This window comes from Canis aureus, chromosome 6, assembly GCF_053574225.1.
Source record: "Canis aureus isolate CA01 chromosome 6, VMU_Caureus_v.1.0, whole genome shotgun sequence".
Lineage (NCBI taxonomy): Eukaryota > Metazoa > Chordata > Mammalia > Carnivora > Canidae > Canis > Canis aureus.
The window spans coordinates 35895411-35907850 of NC_135616.1; the positions used below are offsets into that span (position 1 = coordinate 35895411).

Here is a 12440-nt window from a genome sequence, read left to right on the forward strand (position 1 = left end):
GGAGAAGAACACAGCAGTGGGATCCAATCTAGCTCAAATGTGAAGACAGTGCCTCCCCAAGGAAATGACTTTGCCCTGATACCTGAAGGAAGGATTGGGAGAAGCGGCGTGTCACCTCCCCTACCAACCATCTGCACTTCACACAGCCTTCGAACAGAGGATGTAGTTAACACAAAAATGCAAAATGAATCCCAAATCACCAAGAACCTTTATTTTACTTCATATCAAACTGAAAAAGCAATAAAATAAAAATATTTTCAATTCATAAAACTTTGACATCAATTCCACTGACCAATAGAAAGAAAAGTGAAATCCCTGAGGAGCTGCCAACAATAAATAAAACATTAAAAAATATAATGTTCTGAGTTTGAAGGAAAATTTCCTGAGTCTGCTCAATTTGGGGAAGTCAATGGCCCTTTGCAAACTTCAGTTTCTCAAAAGGATATTCATTTGATGCAAGTTTCCTGTCATGAGAAGAAGCTGCCACTTTGAGTAACACCTTACATTAAATAGGGGAAAATAATCAATCTTGTTTCAGTAAATTTATGCATAGTTCTGAAAAATCTATTGCACAGGCAAGAGAAGAAAACCTGTGCTCTTTCTGCAAACAGAACTTTACGACATACCGAATAAGTACCAGTGCTAATTTAATTTGGTATCAACTACACTGTACTGTTTTCTCATGCTGTATGGATATTATGCAAAAGGGATGCAATCCCCCTGCTGTTTGTGGGCACCAAAAGAAAGACCTAAATACCCCTGAAAGGTGAAGATCGACACTTTAAAAAATTCCAGCATTTAGCAAGGGAAAGATTCTCTGTGAAGACCCAGGATTGAGGACTCCTGGCTTGGGAGCTTCAGACTTCACTTTAGGAACAGAGTCAAAATATCCTGTTGCACTGATTCTAGGATGTACCATTTTTTTTTTTTTCACACTTTAGCAAATCAAATTCAAATAGGCTTGGCCATTAACTGTCACAAGTTAATGGTCCACTCCCCCACCTAACTCAGTGGTCTATAAAATAATGGCATGCTTTACAATCACTGGCTTCTTAGATTAAGTTAAATATGGTGTCCTTTCCTTCAGTACACACAGTGAGTCATTTAAAAATAAATCTGACATTTAAGCCCTAGTACTTTTCCCAGTTGAAAAGACACTGGCAAAAACATTTAACATCTGAAATTTCAACATGAATACCAGAGCCACGGGAAAGATTGGTAAGAATGGTGGTGTGGAATGAGCTTACATTCCAGTTTTGGTTCTGTCCCTAAGCAGTTAGGAAATGGATTTCACACTTCTGGGCCTCATTTCCTCAACTGTAAGATGAGAACATATAATCAGATGGCCTCTAAGTCCCTCCAGCCAAAAAGGAAGGTGATTTAAAATTGTGTACCACTGAGAGAATGTGTGCTGTTGAGAACATTCTATAGCCACGCTGCCCCCAAAGCCCAAGATGCTCCTATAGGTTCATGGTTCAGACCCCTCTGCAGCCACCTCCTTCCCCCAAGAAGAGTCAAGGCTCTTCCCAGAGACTTTCCCAGATCAAGGAGAGAACACAATTCATTCACAGCGCTGGTAGCTGACTGGAAAAGGATACTTTTTCAGTCTGGGGCAATGTGTAAACTTTTTTTTTTTTTTTAATTTCAGAACTTGACTAACCTCAGTTGGTCTAAATGTCTACAATCAATATAAAATACCAACAAATTACAGCAAGGTTTAATTTCAAAGTTTCATGACTGACATAGCTTGGCTACAGATTCTACTGCTCTGAGTGCCTCCTCCTATGCCATAGAAGCACCAGCCGGAAAAAGGGTTGTTTTCTGAAAGAGAAGAACAGAGAAATTTCATTTAAATGAATCATTCAAAAAAAAAAAAAAATGAATCATTCACATCAGCTCCTCACTCCCACCTTGGTATATTATTCACCAAGAATAAGTATGCTTGGCCAAAGAAAGCAAATGACAAAGAATATGTATTAAAAGTGATGAAAAATGGAGGTGCCTGGGTGGTTCATTCGGTTAAGCATCTGCCTCTTGGTTTTGGCTCAGGTCATGATCTCATGGTCATGAGATGGAGCCCCAGGTTGGGCTCCATGTTCAGCGGAGGGTCTCTTGGAGATTCTCTCCCCCTCCTTCCACAATTTTCCCTGCGCTCATGAGAGCACAGGCTCACATGCTCTTTCTTAAACAAACGAATTTTTTTAAGTCATGAAAAATGGATTATGATGACAACAATATTGCTTTCTGGTAAATAATACACATTTTTATATTTTTTATTTTCATTTTATTATTGCAATGCAAAAAAAATGCAAAAAATTTTGCATTCTCCTTCTGACTGTGTCTCTGCCTCTCTCTCTCTCTCTCTCTCTGTGACTATCATAAAAAAAAATTTAAAAAAATTTAAAAAACAAACACTTATATTTTGTAGAGTTTCATTTTGTACTATTTTGGCTTCAGAGGCATTCCTTCCCATTTCTGAAGACTGAGATTGACTTGCAAGCACCTGAGAACCAAAGACAACGCGTCACCTTTGCAGTGATGGCTGGCTCCAGAGTTCTGCTCTTAGAATCCTTGTAGCTTGATAGTTTGGAGCAGTTATAATCTGATATGAGATGACCCCTACAACGCCCTTATGTACTAAGTGAGTGTGATAGTATTTGCCTCATTTTCACTAACTTCATTTTACTTGATTCTTCCTCTTTTGGGAAGGGGGAGTACCTTCTTCACAAGTGAAGATCATGCGGGGTTTTGTTTGTAAACATCGCCTTAAGCATTAAGTGTGTTATAGCCACGGAAAAACTTAACAGGAGCAGAAAACAAGCTACAGAATAATTAATGAAGGGAGAATCTCCTCATTCAAATAGATACACTGTGGGCTCCAGTCCCCTTGCAGTACAGGACCCAGAGAGGCCATCCTGCAGGACCCCATGCATCAGGGGGCCAGCCTAAGGTGAGGCCTTGCTGCCTGCAGCAGTGTTTATAACAAAGCTTCAAAGACTCAAAAACACAATCACCAGTCTAAATGCAACTTGATTATGTGAAAATTAAAGGTTCTTACCATTGATGTTACTGATAGATCAGACTGTAATTATCAACCAAAGAATAATCAGGGTCATCTGCAACGGGCAGAACAGAGTAACATTAAGTTAATATCGTTTCATGATAAGATCTCAGCCCTTCTGAAATCAAAACATTCCACTTAAAGATTCCAATGACTGCCCTTTTGTAAAAAGAAAATATCTGGCGACAAAATCTACAAATGGTAGTCATAACTACAAACCAGAGGATGCTCTCTTACATTCTGGAAATCACTACTATGATGGCTTTGCCCTTAGTCATCCATGTACCAATGGCAGCACCTAGAGCAAAGTCATCTTCAATCACAGACATAAATAACTCCCACCTTATTAGGTGCTACTTGTTTTACAAAAATAAAATAACTTAAATCTTCATATTTTTCGAAGATATCATTTCAGGCCCGAAATTCCTCTTCAATCACTGAAGTTGTACTAAGCTACCATAAGCAGCATGAGTTGCCTCTTACCTCAGTCCCTTGAACACAAGTAGGTATATCTTTCTTTCACTCAAATAATAGACATTTGTTGAGCACCTACTATGTGCTCACTACTGTGTTAGGTGCTCTGAGTGATATGGGAGAAGTGCCCACCCTCAAGGATCTTATAATTATTCAAGGAATAAAACTAACAAAAAAATGCTAAAATGTATCATTGTCCCACAGGTATCATGGGAGTTCTGAATGAAAAAGAAACCAGAGTGATTAGTTGAAGACCCAATTATGGTCAGTGTACAAATATATAATATCAGGTTATGTGTCTCTAGACATCTATGCCTTCTATCAGTCATGTTTCTGTGTAATCGAAAGGAAACTATATCTCCCTTGGCTGTTTTTTTGGTTCAAGTTGAAATAATCTCTTAGGTAAGACTGCCTTATAGTAAGTTTCTTTTGGTACTCCAAGAACTGAATTCTCTTTAATAAGCTGTAAAGTAGACCACTGATTACCAAAGTCCACTCTTTGGCAAACAGTATTATATTAAGATCCTGATACAGTGTCATTCTCAAGAGAATTTGATTCTATTTATTCCCTTCTTTCCCTTTATTTCAACATTCTAGCTACTTAAAGAGAACATGATGGGGCACTTGGGTGGCTCAGTCAAGTTAAGCATCTAATTTCAGCTTGGGTCATGATCTCAGAATCCTGGGATCCAATCCTGCACAGGGCTCTGTGCTCAGCAGGGTGTCTGCTTCTCCCTTTGCCCTTGCCCCCTAGTAGTTCTGTCTGTCTGTCTGTCTCTCTCTCTCCCTCAAATAAATAAAATCTTTTCAAAAAGAGAGAGACAGAACACGGCATAAGCATTTCAAAAGGTCTTTCTTTGTCCTACCTGGTAAAGTTTTAGGAACTGGGAGAGGTCCTCTCCTGTAAGAAACGAAAACCAAAGTCTTTCAGATGAGTGCTTGTTATTTTTTTCTAATTTTTAACTTGACACTTCAAGTGTACCACTCTCTAATCAGATCTGGTTTCTGTTCTGGAGAGTCAAGGAGAGTTCAGATGAAGTGTGAGGCCCATACCACTGACCTTTGGGAATCCAGGCTGCTGACATTCTATTATGCTGACGAGCAGAATAAAGAGCAGTCAGGAAACACGGAGCCATGTCCCCACAACCCAGACCAAATCTCTGCTGTGAGTGCAATTTCCTGATCTCCTGGCACCTCAGCATCTTGACATGTAAAGATGGAAAATACAAGCTACTCTCACCTCACCGTGAGGATGAAATGAGCTAATTCACAGGAACTGTTCTGAACGGTGCCTGGCATCCTTAAATATTGATGGGGCGGCGGGGGGGGGGGGGGGGCAGCCCAGGTGGCTCAGCGGTTTAGCGCCACTTTTGGCCCAGGTTGTGATCCTGGAGACCCGGGATCGAGTCCCACGTCGGGTTCCCTGCACGGAGCCTGCTTCTCCCTCTGCCTGTGTCTCTGCCTCTCTCTCACTCTCTCTCTGTCTCTCATGAATAAATAAATAAATTCTTAAAAAAAAAATACTGATGGGGGTCATGCAATGCCCCCTCAAATACTCCCTTCTCTTTTTAAAAACTGGAGTGGAAATGAACAGCTTAGCCTTGAAATTGACTGCATGTGAAACAGAAGTTTCTCTTCTATCGGGATCCTTTACAGCAGGGGCAGACAGCAAATGATTTAGGCTCTGCCGCCACCAGGGCACCTCTATCACAATTCTTGTCAACTCGAATGCCAAAGCAGCCATAGACAAAATGTAAATGAATGAGCATGGTCAGATTCCAATTAAACTTTATATGAACACTGACATCTGAATTTCGTGTAATTTTCACGTGTCACACAATAGTATCTTTTTCTCTTTTTTCAGCTATTTAAAAATATAAAATCTATTCTTTACGCTTGGGCCCTACTAAAAGAGGTTGGTCAGAGATGACTCACAGGGGCCAGAATCTGCTGATTCCTGCTTTCTATAAGCTAGAAAAAGGTATAGGATTTATACATGAGTAGCAATAATCACACTCAAGTATGATATAGTCATCCTTAAACTATGACTGGTAAACTCCACTTCACATTTGTCCTAAAAATGCTACTTCCCCAATCTAGCAACCTCTAAGCAAATGCAGTGGTAGATGTGTTCCAATTCTAATACCTCTTAGAACGCTAATGATAACACATTGATTTAAAGTATTTTTCATCATGTGAAAGGCAACTGGTTATTACCTTGCTAAGTTAGGCCCTGGAGCCTTTCCCTGTGGAGCTGTATTCTTCTGGGGACAGTAGAAATTCTCATACATGATGGGTGCTAGGGGAATCAAGAAACAAAATATTAAGATGCTGAGGTCTTCCCTTCTTGACATGTGACACAAAAGACTAGTAGAAATGCTTACACAACCCCCCCAAGCGCTGCCCCTCAATTCACCTGGTGGAGTCTGTCCAGTTTTTCGGTGACTCACAAAGTACGCAATGTCCTTCTCAATGCTGCACGCTTCCAAGCTCTTACGGACTTCTTCATACATCTAACAAAAAGAAGATAAATCAAGCTAGAGGTATATGTCGGTGATAATTTAACAGAGCTTATTCAAACAGGTTTGATGAATGGCTGATTCTCCCAAATTTTGTTTTGAGAAGAAAAAGAGACATTCCCAAGTCTCCTTTTACATGACCCATATAAAGGGATTTCTCTGATGCTTATCTGCTATTAAAATTGTTTTAAAGATGGCAAGAAATGTATCTCTGTGGCAGCATAAATACCTCGCAGTTCTTTTTTTTAATACTGATGGCCAAAGGAAATAGATACCAAGACCAATGCTACACACAAATGCAAAGATAATGGAATTAATTTGGAAAAAAAAGTTCTAGTCAATTTGACAGGTTTTCTAGGCGTTTAATTGTTCTTCTAAAGCAAATGTCCCATCTAAGTGAGGGTGGCTATTTCTTAACAAAGAGAACGCTTGTGGTCTGCTCAGCAGGGAGTCTGCTTCTCCCTCTCCCTCTGCCCCTCCCCCTGCTCCCACGTTCTCTCTCAATCTCTCTTGAATAAATAAGTAAAAAAAAATCTTAACAACAACAACAAAACCTGCATCTGAATCTCCATTCTCTGCTCTCCTGCTCTCTGATTTCCTTAAAGAGAAAGTCATGGTGGCAAAGCAGACTAGGAGTCAGGCAGTCGGCGTTTATTGGGTCTATCAACTCATTTGGAGCTTTGGGCAAGTCACTGTACCTCTCTGGGCCTCAAATGAGGAGGGTGGACTAATATCTATGGTTCCTTCCACTCTAATGAATCCCCCATGGATACCTCTGACTTACATCATCGCTCGTGACACATTGTTGTGACAGCTGATTCAGGTGTAACCACAATGCATTCCGAAAGAAGTTTATTCGTTCACATTCTTGAGCTTCAAAAATCTATGGAAACATAACCACATGTCCATTCACAGGCAGAGAAAGAGCACATTTATCTAGACTGGCTATGACTTAAGAAATACTATCAACCCTCATTATCTGTAAGCTTCTTGCCCCCACCTGTGAGGAAACTCATCAACTCTATTTTTTTTTTCATCAACTCTTAATGCAAGCAAAGAATGCAAATGGTGTTCTCAATACGGTATTAACACAAACAGGACTGGATATAGTTCTAAGGTAAGAGGTAATGACAAAACTAGATAGCAAGGTTCTAACCTGAATCACAGCTCACATTTCCAACTGCCTAACAGGCATCTCCACCTGGGCAGCTTCCTAGAGCCTCCAATTCAAAACTTTGCCCTGCTCCATGCCTGAATTCAATCAGCAAGACAGTCAGAATAGTTCAAGCTACTTCATGAGAACATGGGGGAACCCGCCCTTGCCTTCTATCTCTGTGTATTTTTTAAATTTTCTTTAATAAAAAGGTTTTCTTAAAATGTCAATCCCAGGGATCCCTGGGTGGCTCAGAGGTTTAGCGCCTCCCTTCAGCCCAGGGCATGGTCCTGGAGTCCTGGGATGGAGCGCCACATCGGGATCCCTGCATGGAGCCTGCTTCTCCCTTTGCCTGTGTCTCTGCCCCTCTCTCTCTGTCTGTGTGTGTCTCTCATGAATAAATAAATAAAATCTTAAAAAAAAAAAAAAGGTCAATCCTCAAACAATAGGTTTTTGGATATAAGCAAATATCAACTTTTGGAAAATCAAATTATTCTATAAAGTGGATGTTATTCTGTTCAACAGTGGATGTTATACATTAATGTATTTTTAGTGTTGAATATAACACTATTACATTTCAAAACTTTTTATAATGTAAAGCTTCACACATACACAAGAGACAGTTTAATGAATGCCCATGTACCCATCCCTGACTTAAATGTTTATCAACTCACAAACAATTCTGTTTTATTATATGCTTACCAACTCATCTACTCCTCAGAGTATTTTGAAGCCAAATACATCATTTCACCTGCAAACCTTTTAGTATTTACATGTAGCATATATTTTAGAATTTATTTAGTACTTAGTATTTATTTAATATGCTTATATTAGTATATTTAGTATTTAGGTAGCATATAAATACTAAAATTTCTCATTATTTTTATTATAGAATATTGCACATGACAGAATCATAGAGAGCAATGTAATGAATACCCACATATCAACCACCTAGCTCGGTCAACAATTTTGGCCATATTGTGCCTCAGATTCTGTTTGAACTGCTTATGTGCTTTCTCCAATTTCGACCACCTTCCCCACAAATAACCATTCTCCTAAACGTTATCATTCCCATGCAAGCTTTTATAATATGTATGTGTCCATAAAATGTATATGATATTGCTTTGGATTTTTTTAAATCTTAAAAAGGGGGCCTTGGGGCCCCCCGGGTGGTTCAGTGGTTGAGTGTCCGCCTTCAGCTCAGCGTGTGATACCGGGGTTCTGGGATTGAGTCCCCATATCAAGTTCCCCTCAGGGAGCCTGCTTCTCCCTCTGCCTATGTCTCTGCCTCTCTGTGTCTCTCATGAATAAATAAATAAAATCTTTAAAAAGGGGGGGGCCTTATTCTAGGCTTTTCCATGAGAGTGTGGAGTCAAGGAAGTAAAGCTGACAAGAGTGCTTTAGGAGGGGGGACAGTGACCCACAGTACTAGACAGTAGATACAGGTCAAATAAGATCAGGAACTACAAAAGCCTGCTGCACCTCACACCATGGAGATCACTGGTTCCTCCAGTGAGCAGCAGTGAGTGGGGCGGGTGGGGGGTGGGGATCCCCAGGCCCAGAAGGCTGGGAAAGGCAAAGGCAATGAGGATGTGAAGACAGCTCCTTTAAGAAGCCTGGCTGTGAAGAGAGGAGAGGGTAGCAGATGGGAATCAACAGCCCATAGATTTTAAAACCAAGAATGAGCTGAGTTGTGCAGCAAATAACGATAGAAATTCACAATAAAGGCAGCTGTGCTTGGGCATGAGGAAAAGACAGCTGGATGATGGCAGCTAGAGCTCAGGTCGTGGCGTGGGCTCTTGACAGGGCAGGAGCAGATCCTTTCTGACTAACAGGAGAAAAAGAGGGTGGGGGGTGGAGCTCAGCGATTCTCAAACTTTAATCTGCATAAGAATCACCCGAGGATTTAGTAACACAGGGTTGGGCCCAATCCAACCTTCTCTGTTTAGTAGGGCTGCAGTTGGTCTGAGAATCTGCCTCTCTAACAAATTCCCAGGTGGTGCTGATGCTACAGGTCCTGGGACTTCACTTTGAGAAGTGTTGGTAAGAAAAAGTATAGAAGGCTGAAAGAAACTTGAGGAAGGGATCCCTGGGTGGCGCAGCGGTTTGGCACCTGCCTTTGGCCCAGGGCGCGATCCTGGAGACCCGGGATCGAATCCCACGTTGGGCTCCCGGTGCATGGAGCCTGCTTCTCCCTCTGCCTATGTCTCTGCCTCTCTCTCTGTGACTATCATAAATAAATAAAAATTAAAAAAAAAAAAGAAACTTGAGGAAGTTTCCAGATTACATCTCTATTTTCTCCAGGAAATTGTAAGCGAGGTCATGTGCTGAAAATGAAGCGGGGGTGGGGAACTGGTGAAATGAAAGGTGTAAGGAGAGTAAAAACTTCTAAAGCCTGCTCACCTTCAGTCTGCATAGTCCTTATGGGAGAGCAAGGTCAGGTGAGGCTCTGGAAAGCTAATTACCTAACCCCCACCCCCACCTAGCTACTTCATTGGGCTATGTCCTGTTTGGGCTCACCAAACATCAGAGGAAGTCCTTGAGCAGAGTAGGACACAATGGTCAGGACTGGGAGGCAGCAGAAAGATGAGATCTGGGGGGAAAACTTCAGTTCCTTCCATCCTCCACTGAAACTTCTCATTTCGAATTTGCCCTCAGGCAATTCTATGAGAACTGAGGTCTGCCCGAGTAGATACTCCAGATTCTCAAGGAAGACCCACCCCTCCCTCCCCAGCACCTGTACCTCGCAGGCCTTGATGTGCTCACTCTGCCAGTCTTCACGGACCTTGTCCAGAGTGTTGATCTGCATCATGTACGTTTTGTCTGCAATGCAGGGGAGGGGCCTGGGTTCAGAAACCACACAGGACCAGGGCTCACACACCCACTGCCCGGTTAGCCCCAGGTGGTGAATGACACTCGCCAGAATGGTAGTGAGCTCACAGGGCCCCACAGAGCTCTGAGCACTGACACTGGATCAAGCAAAAGGCAAGAAATAGTTCACAGAAGGAGAGAGAAGACTGGCAGGAACCTCAGCCAGGGTTCTCTTTGGTTAATTCGGCCTTGATTGCTTCTATGCCTTTCCATTTTCAGGAAAATGATCCAGTCAGAGGTGTGGAGAAGAGAACTATCAAGTTACTTTGGTTTTGGATTTAGAGACTTAAGTGACCATGGTCATGAGAGGCTTGTCTCCTGCAAGGTACTCTGGGATTAGAAGGCTTTGCAAACATTTGGTTTGGATTTCAGATTTCAGCCATGACAAGGCCTCACAACTTGGCTATTTCCTTCGTAGCAGAAAAGAGTCAGCAGGGCTGAAATGGGCTTTTTGGATAGATGTTCCCAATAAATCAGAGTGAGCACTTGATTATAAAGCTGCTGGCCCATGACCCCGCCACTACCACCACGATTCAATTACAAGTAAGGCCCACAACCTAAGGGGGGGTTCCCATTTGCTTCTTCTCACTTTCCCAGGTTCTAATATACCCTCTCCCCCTCCCTCTCTCCCTTCTTCCCTCCTGATAATTTCCGTCACCCCACTGTCTGTGCACACATTACTGTGGGGTATATAAAACTACCTTCCCGGACAGATTCTGCTGAATGTCAACCCCACAACAATCCTCCCCTATCCCTGGGAACAGCCCCTCACCCGAATCTTCTACTGCGGTCTTCGCAGTTGCCAGTTTCACAAAAAGCTGTGAGGACAAAGAAGGAGAGAGGAGAAACACTGAACCAGGCCTCCACAGGCAAACCAGACTTAAAAACAAAGACTGTGAAGACACCCCCGGTGTAGCCCCTGTCTTACCTGTGTTTCTCTCAGCAAATTGTTCAACTTCCCTTCTAATCTTATGGCCATTGAGCAATAGCCACCAAGCACCATGCCCTGTGTTTTCCTAAAGACATACCCCTGACCTCTTCTTGCTGACAATCTTCTATTCAGATTATGTAAAACTGATTATACACCCAAGCAGGAGACGGCCTGGCTACAAAGAATACTTGCGTTTTGAAGAAAGAAGAAAAAAAAACAAAACCCCCTCCCCTACTTCTTATCACCCTTCTCCCTTACCCCTGGCCACACTTCTCCAGCTCTCCCCAAACCCCAAGACTGTGACAAGGGACTTTCTGGTACAGAGGATCCTGGTAGCCTGGAGGAGAATATTGTCAGGGCCTTACGATGCAGCTCCATTTTAAATTAAGATTATTAACTCGGTTTTAGTTTCAAATACATAAATTTCAGATTGTTCAGGCTGTCGGCTCCCCCAGGTACCTTTTCTTGTTGCTTCACGTTTACCAGGTTGGCACTCCGGTGGACAGCCTGCTCTGCTTCATCTTTGTCTCGGCATTTCTGCTCATAGCTCTTCTTTGCCTTTGTTGTTATAAGCCAAAAGAAAACCAAAGGGGGTAAGTGGAATGCAACCCTGCAAAGCAGCCACACCAACCCACTAAGCCCAGCAAAGAACATGACACTCTGATTAGCGCTGGGATCACCACCAGGTGGTGGGCACTCTGAGGGCAAATGTTCCTCCTTATCTCTTTTTGGAAGGCTCCCTGGCCCTTTTCCAAACTATGCATGTGGTGCCGACCTGATCAAGGAAGTAATAACTCCTATTTGGTCAATACAAAGTACATGAGATTTAAAAAATGACAGAAACAAAAGATGTGATTTGAAATATGTACAATGAAAATAGGTATGTAACTGTTAGATGTACAACCCAATATTTATATAATATAAGCCAATATTTATATAATATAAGCCTCAAAACTTAGATGCAATCACTTGGCCATGGTAATTACAATGACACTTTGATATTCTAACGTGCCCACCATCAATTCTGACACTTAAGCACCGCAATGTTCCTTTTTGATTTAAAGAGTTCTGTTTTAGGTACTTTAAAAGTAGGCCGTGGTCTAGCAGGGGCTAACATTACTACCATGAGAGTGAAAACAGTTCTCAAACTATAGTTAGTGAATCAGAGCATTTTCTGTTTCAACTATTGAAGCAAAGATTTAACTTGTTCAAGCATAACAAAGCTGCCAATCAGCTAATAAATAAAAATGTTGGCCCCTGAAAACTGCTTGATTAAGAATGAAGACTCATTTGCAGAGATGGTTTGTGCTCATCAAATATTACATGCGCGTTCTTGGATTTCTTGGCATCTCCTCTGCAATTCAGTTGGGGTTAACCTTTCAGTAAACAACCAAAGAATTCCCTATATACACTACACACACACAGAAATGT

General features: G+C 41.9%; 1 protein-coding gene across 2 annotated transcripts in view; it reads right to left on the minus strand.

The window, feature by feature from the left end:
• Positions 1 to 3058: 3058 nt before the first annotated feature.
• The window catches only part of PSTPIP2 (proline-serine-threonine phosphatase interacting protein 2), a 62095-nt gene continuing 52713 nt past the window's right edge, over positions 3059 to 12440 (minus strand). For both annotated transcript variants that reach the window (XM_077900643.1, XM_077900644.1), the window contains 8 exons: positions 11469 to 11567; positions 10851 to 10896; positions 9951 to 10030; positions 6839 to 6937; positions 5952 to 6048; positions 5753 to 5834; positions 4402 to 4436; positions 3059 to 3116 (listed from right to left, as the gene is read on the minus strand). In XM_077900643.1, coding sequence (XP_077756769.1) covers positions 3067 to 3116; positions 4402 to 4436; positions 5753 to 5834; positions 5952 to 6048; positions 6839 to 6937; positions 9951 to 10030; positions 10851 to 10896; positions 11469 to 11567 — 588 coding nt within the window. In that variant the 3' untranslated portion in view covers positions 3059 to 3066. The remainder of the gene's footprint in view (positions 3117 to 4401; positions 4437 to 5752; positions 5835 to 5951; positions 6049 to 6838; positions 6938 to 9950; positions 10031 to 10850; positions 10897 to 11468; positions 11568 to 12440) is intronic.